Below are 10,443 nucleotides of genomic sequence, written 5' to 3'. Positions count from 1 at the left end.
ATATGGTTATTGTGTTTTTTTAAAAATTATTTTAATAGTTTTAAATTAAACAAATTTGATAGAAGATACATATTTTTTATCAGATCTTTATTATTCAAAATCATTAATTGTCATATATACTCTACCCACATTAGGAAATTCCGTAATCTTTATTTAAGGAAATAATAAATGACATTAATAATGAATTTATGGTTAGTTTAATAAAAAACTTATTATATAATTAGATGGACCAACCTATTTCTCTAATAATTCTAAGAATCATCCTAGTGATGACATGTGGCTACAAAAAAAAGTTGTAATGTTTCACAAATAATATATAGGAGATACTTTAGCTTGTTACATGTTTTTTAAGTTGTGGTGTCTGGTGATTAGTAGTTGAGATTATTGTGAATGCTTTTATCTGTAGCAAAATTTTGAACTTTTTATCATTGTAATTTCAACCATTTCTGTCTAATCTGTATCATTCTAATTGTCAAATTTCTTAATTATAGGTCTCTGAAGATTAATCTGGATTTCAACATGAAATTTCTCAAGATAACAAAAAAATGTTATGTACTTTACGTGATGCGAACTTATTAAAAGTAACAATGGATTATAACAAAAAGTTGCGTAGCTAAAACTACCAGTAAATTTCCGTAGTTTACCTGTAACTAGTTTTTTATTACAACTGAATATGTGTTGAAGATTTCTGAAAACGTAGTATAGAGCTGAAAGTTATATTTCTATATCCCTCTCTCACTCGCTCACACACACCCTATTTTATTTGAAAAACATAGAATATTTTAATATCTAACTAGATTAAGATCCGCGCCTTACGCGGGATGAACATTGTATATATAAATATATTTTACATATTATATGTTATTTTATATATTACAAATAATATATATATTGGATAATGAAAAAATCAGTAACTATTACGTATATAATTAAATTGGTTGAATATGTAAATAATTTTTATTAATCCATACAGTCACTTTTTCTATTTTCTATTTTATATAACTAAATTTACATAATATATACATAGATAAATAGTATATTTTAATATTGATATATTGTTAAATGATGCGTTCTACTTATTTGAATCTTTTATAACAAAAAAAATAAATCGCTGATAACAAATTTTCATTGTGCAATGTTTTTGAAAGTTTTAGTAATTTATAATTTTTATAAACATTCAATGCAAATTTTAAATATTACGTTATGAGTATTTGTTCAAAGATTTTATCAGAAAAAAATTGTTCAAAACAAATTTCAAAATTAAAATATTTATGTATTTTCTATGGTATATAGGTTAATTAAAAGATATTAATATATATATATATGAGACTTTCTACTTACATAATTTTGTAATAATTAGTATCTTGTCATAAAAAAAAATTAAATCATGGATCATAAAAATTTCAATGTGAAACTTTTTAAAAAGATCAAAATATAACATATACAGAAATATATAATTTTTTATTATATGATTAATGTGATTGTTTTATTTATTTTAATAACTTAAAGTTAAACAAAAATGATAGATAATACACTAATTTGTATCAAATCTTTATGATTCAAAATCATTAATTTTCATATATACTTTAACCACATTAGGAAATTCCGTAAATTTTTATTTAAGGAAAGAATTGAGAATATTAATAATTAATTTATGGTTAGTTTAATAAAAAGCTTATTATATATTTATATGAACCAACCTAATTCTCTAAGGATTCTAAGAATCATTGTGGTGATGACACATGGCTACCTCAAATGTTGTAATGTTTCTCTTTTAATATATAGGAGATTCAAATGAGACATCATACTTAAACATGTATATTTAAAGAAATTCGATATAAATTGAATTGTTTACTATTATAAGTCTATTAAATTCTTGACCTTCTCTCATATTTTTTTTCATACAATCGATAGATGATTGGTAATATTATATTGTAAATATTATACTATTATATTTTAGTGACACAATATAGTATGTTACAATATATCATCCTCCTTCTCTTATTTTTTTGTTCTTCTTCACATTTTTTTCATCTTCATCCTCTTCATCTTTTTTGTTACCCTTTTCTCATCTTCTCTTCCTTTATATCTTTTTCACTGCTTACTCATTTTTCTTATCCTTGTTTCTCTTTATCCTTTTTCTTCCATCTCATTGTTCTTTTTCTTTCTACTACTTCTCCATCTCACTCCTAACTCTTCCGCTCTTTTTGATCATGTCCTTAACATTCTACTATAACTTACAATATTTATCTTCCTCCCCTCTCCCTCTATCTTTCCCTCTCCTTCTATCTTTTTCTCTCTTTCTCTGTTTGTTTGTTCTATATTATACAAAAAAATAGAATAGCATATGCCCACGCGCATGCATGAGACAAAGATCCAAGTATGTTTTAAAGTTTCACACTTCCCAATGTATATCTATTTTGTTAATTTTGTCCTTAATATGATTATTTCACCAATTGACCATATTAAATAATGGCAGGTGTTTCTTTTTTTTGTCAACATGGTAGGTGTTTCAAAGCCTATATCTAAGTTTATCAATTAATATATGAAATAATATTTTTTGGTTAGCTACCAAATTTTACGTTGTTAATGTAAAGCTAACAGATTCTTTTAAGAAATTGGCCAAAAATAAAGTTATTATTTTGGAGGCCAAAATCATGGGCTTCTATTGCTTCCATTCTATCCATAGCTTAATCTGCTTATATACTTTACAGCAAAAAGGGGATTCTTGTTGTTGATTTATGTAACCTAGAGTCATTGTTTATCCAGTTACCCAAAATTTGTAGCTCTTATTGGAATTATTTTTTTTAGGAAGATAATGAATTGTATTTTATTTATAAAAAAATTGTCTAAATTTTAATGTAAATTTGTATTAATATCCTAACAATCATTTTTTTTATAAACTCTATCGGCTAATCCGGTCGTCCTCGGAAGGATGCACTTAGTGCTAAAGAGTGGAATGGCTATCATACTACATGCCCCAAGTTTGGAATACCTTCCGACTAATGTTAGAAAGTGAACCGATCATCTGTTACGATCCACCATATAAACAATCATTTTTAAAACTAAAGTTACGCACAAAACTTTTCAGCATTCTGTAAAATCTGATAATTATCTTACACTAATAGATATAGTTGGACATGATGACAAAAAAAAAAGATATAGTTGGACATGAGCTTAATTTTTTTTTAAACTAAAACGGTATTAGAGCAAGATGATGATAATTTGCAAGATTGCCAAAATCATTTTAAGTTCGATGGTTCTAGACTTGATATGAAGGGTAGTATATGGCATATTCAAATCAACGATCATACATGCTCCCTTGTGGGAGGATTGCCCTCATGGTGACTTTACAAAGTATATACAAATATACAATTGACTTACGTCGAAAGTTTTTGTAGGAGTTCCTATAAGATTAGCTAGTTTGTATTTGAATGCAGTGGTACAAGTCTACAAGATATTTTTGGGTTTTACAAACGGTTGAAGGTAAAAGATTTTTATATTCTTTGGTTTGAAAGAAATTTTTTTTAAACCAATATAAATTTTATTTCAAAAATTTAGATTAATTTGATCTAATATATAAATAAATATCAATTGTAAATAATATGTGATTTTGTTGGAAATAAATTCAAAAACAGATTCATGCAAATATTTCCATATTAGATGGTTCATTATCATATTAATAGACAGAACTGCCTAAAATAATATTCTCCTAATTACTGGAGAAATTTCTACTTTACCTCAAATTTGATACTACTTTTCAAATTTACCTTTAAACGATATATTTTTATAAATACTTTTAAGTTTAGTACAAAAATAAAATTAACCATCCTAAATCATTAATAAATGTTTAAGATTTATTTATAAAAGATTATCAACCTAACCTCACCCCTTAAATACTAAACTCTAAATAATAATCATTAAACCCGAAATCCAAATTTTAAAGTAGTTTTGAAAAGTGATATCAAACTTAGTATATTTCAAGCAATTTCTCTTAATTATTCAATCAACAATTATTGTAAAAGCATTTAGAAGACGTAAATTCTCTCTAAATATCTTTTGATCAATGTTTTCATATGGAGATTTTGATAATTTTTTATTTAAGAATATAAAAATTATGTTTATATCAAAAAAAAAATTTACAGTTAACATTTTAAAAAAAAATTAAAATAATCATAACAATATTTCATATTTAAAATATAAGTTAATATATGGGAGAATTTCAAGTTTACCATACTGTTTGTAACATTATTCATGTTTACCTTCATTAAAAGGACATTTTCACAAATATCTTCTTCATTAAAGAGGGAAAAGACTTCTATACCCTTGATTTATAGATACATAAATATAAATAAGTATTTAAATAAATAAAAACAAAAAAACTAAAAAAAAACTATAATTTTCTTATAATTTTCGAACTATAGGTTTTCAAATTTAAAATTTTTATAAAAAAATTTCTTGGATTTTGTTTTCAATTTTTTTTCTTCAAATTTTCTTTTTGAAATTCGAAAATTCTTTTTAATTTTTTTTTGAAATTTTGATTTTAAATTTAGCTCGTGATCTTAGAGAATCTTCAACCAATTGCTATTTTTATCTTTGGATGCTACAATAGAGGAAAGTATTCTCAAATTTAGCTCTATTTATTTTTCTGTAATGGAAACTAGATTTGACATGCGCTTCAAAAGCGCAAGTATTTTTGGGTTATAAACAAAATTAGATATGAATTAGTTCTTTGGTCTTATTGTATATTATTATTTTATAAAGTTGTAGTATATCGAATAAGTAAATTCGTTTAAAATTACATAATCTATGCATTACTTTATTTGAAATTTTGCATGTACACTCTTATTAACTCTCTCTAAGGCATGACAATTTTACCTGAATCCAAAAGTAAACCGAAACCGATAGGAAATACAAGTTCAGGTCCGTGATCGGAAAAATACCTATTGAATTTTTTTGAACCCGCGGGTCTCTGTTTGAGTCCGAGTAACCAAAATACCCAAATTTTGTGAATACTACGTTAATTGGGTATTTAATATATGTTTTCAGTATACAATTTTTTTTTAAAGTTTTGTTTCGCCTTTTCGGTTATAATTTTAGGTTCCAGACGAAATTTCAAATTTTAAAAAATATATTTCGGGTATTTAGATAAAACTTTGGATGTTTTTGGTTCCTCGGGTAAAATTTTGGGTCTTTTGGATATTTGAATATTTTCAGGTAATTGTTTGATTTTCGGGCATTTTTTTGTGGTCCGGCTTTTCAGTTTTCGTGTACTTTGAGTCTCTTTTGGTCCTAAATACCCAAACCGAGTCGGTCTCATTTGGTATAAAATTACATGTATGTTACAGGTAGTCGAATTATGGACTCGGACTATTCCGGATCCAAAAGAAATCGACCCGAACCCGAACCAATTTTTTTTCAAATACCTAGTTGGATGCAAATGTCGAGGATCCGGATAAATCAGACCTGAATTGTACCAGACGTCGAAGACACAAATACCCAAACCTATTCTCTCTTGTTATATTTTGTGTGTATTTTATAAAAGTTACATTTGTTGAGTTAATGAAATTTAATACTTAATTTGGAACCATGGTTTTTGTTTATCAGTTTTCTCTCAGAGAATACATGATATCTAAACTGGTGCATAAAGTTTACAAATTTTATATGCTAACTTTGAAAATATAAAATAGTCGTAGAGTGTAAATTATACAAAATAGATGGATTCATATGTGATATATTTCGTATCCTAAAATCAATGGATTATTTCTTCAGTGAAATTACATTTTCAAGTTGTCGTAGATGGTAGATTGAGTTTAAAAAAACTCTTGTAGACGTTTTTAATTTTTAATTTTGATAGTAATTTCATCACAAAGTATTTTTCATAGGTATACATGTATATTAATAGCATGTTTTATAATTTTACATTTTTGGCTTTTCAATAAATTAGTATAGGTCTGACTGGTGACAATTCTGGAAACAAAAGGAACGAATAGAAAAAGAACGTAGAAGAATAAAATAGCAGGAATGAAAAGGAATGGTTGTTCGTTTTCAAATTTAACAAGGAATAATTTTGTTCTTTATTTCTCTACAGAAAAAAAAGAATGAGAAATAAAACATTATTCCTTGTGAATGGTGATTTTTTGTAGGAACGTCAGAGAATGCATTATTCCCCATCATTTCTTAGTCACCATTCATTATGACTTTTTAAGATAGTGCAAGAGTAACCAATGTCTAAAATAGTCAAAAATTGGTTTTATGGCAAAAAAGACAATGGGTAGATTAGTTGTTCATTGCTAGGAAATATCCCTTTTAAATTCAGTATATTAGAGTATGAGGAAACTGGGACTATAAAAATTCAAAATTTTTTGGTTATCAGAACAAAAGAAATTTACTAAAATAATCCAAATAGTTTTAAGTTGATACTAATTTTTAATTCCGTCCCTTTACTTTATAGCTAGACAAAATCATTCATTGTCAATCACCAATCAAAAGTTTTAACTAGAAAATTATTGATCATCATGAAACAAAGAACCAAAGCTAGTAAAAATGATTTATTAACATCTAATAATCATAAGTTACAAAGAAAAAAAAACATCTAATAATCCCAAGTGGCAAAAACCCCACACATGAAGAAAAAAAGTGCAAAGGACATGCACATGCAGTTCATACACCCCACCACCATCCTCTCTCCTTATATTATTATTGCCCCCTTCCTCTCCCTTCTTCCCCTCTTACCAAATCAGAGAGAGAGAGAGAAATAACATCTATAATCTATTACAGGTAACATGATCGGACAGCTTATTAACCTCAAGGCAACGGAGCTCTGTCTCGGCCTCCCCGGCGGCGCTGAGGCCAACGAGAATCTGGCAAAATCGGCGGTGGGAAACAAGAGAGGCTTCTCAGAGACCGTTGATCTCATGCTCAATCTTCAATCCAACAAAGAAGGAGCCGTCGATCTTAACAACGTCGCCTCAGCTTCCAAAGAGACAACTCTTCTCAAAGACCCTGCTAAGCCTCCTGCTAAGTAAGCTATACATACATACATATATAAATACATGGTTATAAAATAACAAATCTCCATCTCTTAATTTATGCAAGAAATGTTCCAAAAAAAATCTCCATCTCTATGTAAGTTCTTGGACGACGTATTCGCACTCTTCACCACTAATTTATTATAATATAAATATAATAGTTATCCTCCAAGCTTACTATTTTGTGACTGATTTGAGTAAACATACCACCAACCAATTTTTCTTTTTGAAACTGGTTACGTTGAAAATTACATACATATATATATATATTACCATATACATAACATTTTAATGTGTTACAAAAAAAACATAACCTTTTAATATATACATAAACTTTTTAATATATATATATATTAATCCATAACTTTGAAGTTAATTTTGTTAGCAATATTATATATATACCACTAAAGAAAAAAGAAACAACTTAGCGTGGTTGATGCTTAAACAGCAATTTATTCATCGCGAAAGCAAACATTAAAGCATTTATCTATAGTCAAGCCATAACAGTAAATTAAAGATCTAGTAATAACATTGATATGTTTACATATATAATAAATGTCGTTGTATGTAGAGCCCAAGTTGTGGGATGGCCACCTGTGAGGAACTACAGGAAGAACATCATCACACAGCAGAAGACAAGCGGCAAGGAGGAGGCCAGCAGCGAGAAGGCTGGAAATAGCGGCGGAGGAGCTTCCGGAGCTGCATTGGTGAAGGTATCCATGGACGGAGCTCCCTACCTAAGGAAAGTGGACCTTAAGATGTACAAAAGCTATCAGGATCTCTCTGATGCTTTGGCTAAAATGTTCAGCTCCTTTACTATGGGTACGCGTTAGAATGTAATATCGAAAAAGTGGGACACATATAAATTAGTATGTAAAGAATTTTGGAAACTCACGTATCTATTTTAACACGTAAAGCCGTAGGTATGTGTACAATAATCAAAAATCGTAAATTTGCATTTACATACATATGTTAAGGATTAGATTGTAATAAGTATGCGAGTTACTATATGGTATACATATAAACGCATAAATTTATATGATTTGTTAATGTTTTGAATAATTTCAAGGAAACTATGGAGCACAAGGAATGATAGATTTCATGAACGAGAGCAAGCTAATGGATCTGCTTAATAGTTCTGATTACGTTCCAAGCTACGAGGACAAAGATAGCGATTGGATGCTCGTCGGGGATGTCCCATGGGAGTAAGTCAAGTTTAATCTCTAATGTGTCAGATTTTTAACTAATAACTCGACTCATTACACGTTTCCGAAATTGGTAGAGAATAAGCCAAAGTATTCAAACTCTATGTGTTATAAATACGTACACCCATGCATTGGTTGGCAAGAGACAAGAGGATCTTCCAATTATGCAATTGTATATACTATATATATACATCAATAAGTCTAATAAGCTCATTCGTAGCTGGCACAATCAACTTCTTCTCACCACATTATTGGCTAAAACCTTAGAATAAACTATAAATGTTAAGGACTCACATACCAATGTTCTAACCGTAAACTTGAATATCTATTTCAGAATGTTTGTCGACTCATGCAAACGTTTGCGCATTATGAAGGGAGCTGAAGCAATTGGACTTGGTATATCTAACTCATTTTGTGTGTCTTTCCACTTTTCTATTTTTCGAATAAAAATTAATTTGTTTTTCTTGTTTCTGTTATAGCTCCGAGAGCAATGGAGAAGTACTGCAAGAACAGATCCTGAACTTCATAATAAGGAAAAGGTATCTATCCATGATCAATATGGCGGGTTCTTGATTTTATATGTAATTTTATGATTTTATGTGGCTATCTCCTATATATACGTGTTGTAATATAAAATATTTGATCGGTATATAGGGCAATAGTATTGTTTTACCCGTAAGATGTGGACAACTTTGTAATGTGACCAAAAGAGAGGAAACTTAAAAATCTCTGTGTTTGTGTCATATTTATTACCAAACATGTGTCTGTCGGGTCGATGATCAGTCACCACTAGATATATATATATGTACATGTGTTTTGATCCCTATTTTTTTGTCACGAATGTTTTGGGGCTTATTTGCCAAATAACTAAAAAAAAGAATAATTAGATTTTTAGTAAGAGGTTAGAGAGGGATAGGAAGATAAATAAAGATAGAGAGGGTGTTTTTAGTTAGATAGTGGGTTTGTGTTTTTTTTATGGCTATAGGGTGCAATTTCCCAATGTTGTTTTGATCCCTGCTATGCTTCTTTTTTTTTTTGTTAAAGGGTTTGATCTATACTATGTTTCTTGTCGTTTCTTATGTGTAAGAATTTGTTTCTCCAAATTCTATAATTTGTTGTTGTTTTATGTGTGAAGAAATCCCTAGTTTTGTAATGCACTTTTAGAAATGATGAAAATGAAGTGCTTCTTTTTTGATTAAAAAGTGCTTGGAAAATTGCTTCTAAAATGACTAAACGCTTGATTTTAGATCACCGTATTTCCATTCACTCACTACAAGAACTAGATTACCAAGAAAATCTAATTACTGAATCTATTTAGTACTTGAAGGATGATATCAATTTAAAGGTACATTTTTCATGAAACTATATATTTTGTGATTCATCATAATATTTTGACAAAAAAAAAATCAAAATATTGTGACAAATCGCATGGATTTTACATGCCAATGCATTGCATATATTTTAATTGGGTAGTTAGATCACCGTAATTCCATTCACTCACTACAAGAACCAGATTACCAAGAAAATCTAATTATTGAATCTATTTAGCACTTGAAGGATGATATAAATTTAAAGGTATGGTTTTCATGAAACTATGAGTCTAACTGGTGACCATCCGGAAAACAAGAGGAACAAATAAAAAAAAATGTACGGAAATAAAATAGCAGGAATGAAAAAGAATGATTATTTTTTATCAAATTTAACAAGGAATAATTTTGTTCTTTAATTCTCTACAAAAAAAAAGAAATGAAAGAGAATAAGAGAGAATTATTATTTCTTGTGAATGATAATTTTTTTTCAGGAACGTTAGAGAATGCATTATTCTTCGCCGTTTCCTGGTAACCATTCATACCCTATATATTTTTTGATTCATCATAATATTGTGACAAAAAAAATTCAAAATATTGCGACAAATCGCATGGATTTTATATGCCAATACATTGCATGTATTTTATAATTGGATAGCCACTATTTTAAACTATACTAACTAAATTTTGACAAAATCAATCATTTATAATCATGATGCAATGATAACTAGTGGATTAAAAAGGATCGTGAATGGTAGTTTCCGGTGATAGTGTGAAAGGAGTCGGTTGCGGCAAGCATCATGTAGCAGCAGTGCATTATTATAAAACATATATATTTTTTATTATAAAATAACAAAATTGCAAAATAAAATAAACATCGACAAATAAATTTACTTTTCT

General features: G+C 28.4%; 1 protein-coding gene across 1 annotated transcript; it reads left to right on the top strand.

The window, feature by feature from the left end:
* The first annotated feature begins 6,701 nt into the window (after positions 1–6,701).
* LOC106343730 (auxin-responsive protein IAA7) lies at positions 6,702–8,983 on the top strand. The gene is made up of 5 exons (XM_013783027.1): positions 6,702–7,024; positions 7,603–7,853; positions 8,101–8,236; positions 8,571–8,632; positions 8,716–8,983. Exons 1-5 carry the CDS (start codon positions 6,786–6,788, stop codon positions 8,754–8,756), a joined length of 729 nt encoding a protein of 242 aa, XP_013638481.1. The 5' UTR covers positions 6,702–6,785; the 3' UTR covers positions 8,757–8,983.
* Positions 8,984–10,443: the final 1,460 nt, after the last annotated feature.

The sequence above is a fragment of the Brassica oleracea genome, chromosome C5 (assembly GCF_000695525.1).
Source record: "Brassica oleracea var. oleracea cultivar TO1000 chromosome C5, BOL, whole genome shotgun sequence".
NCBI lineage: Eukaryota > Viridiplantae > Streptophyta > Magnoliopsida > Brassicales > Brassicaceae > Brassica > Brassica oleracea.
The sequence above is the reverse complement of the archived record's forward strand: the minus strand, read 5'-3'. Positions and strand labels throughout refer to the sequence as shown.

What these genes read in the sequence shown, in the direction of transcription:
- LOC106343730 (XM_013783027.1), top strand. Translation starts at nt 6,786, where the DNA reads ATGATCGGACAGCTTATTAACCTCAAGGCAACGGAGCTCTGTCTCGGC. An exon ending in CCTGCTAAGCCTCCTGCTAA is followed by an intron (nt 7,025 to 7,602) that starts GTAAGCTATACA and finishes CGTTGTATGTAG; the next exon opens with AGCCCAAGTTGTGGGATGGC. An exon ending in GTTCAGCTCCTTTACTATGG is followed by an intron (nt 7,854 to 8,100) that starts GTACGCGTTAGA and finishes AATAATTTCAAG; the next exon opens with GAAACTATGGAGCACAAGGA.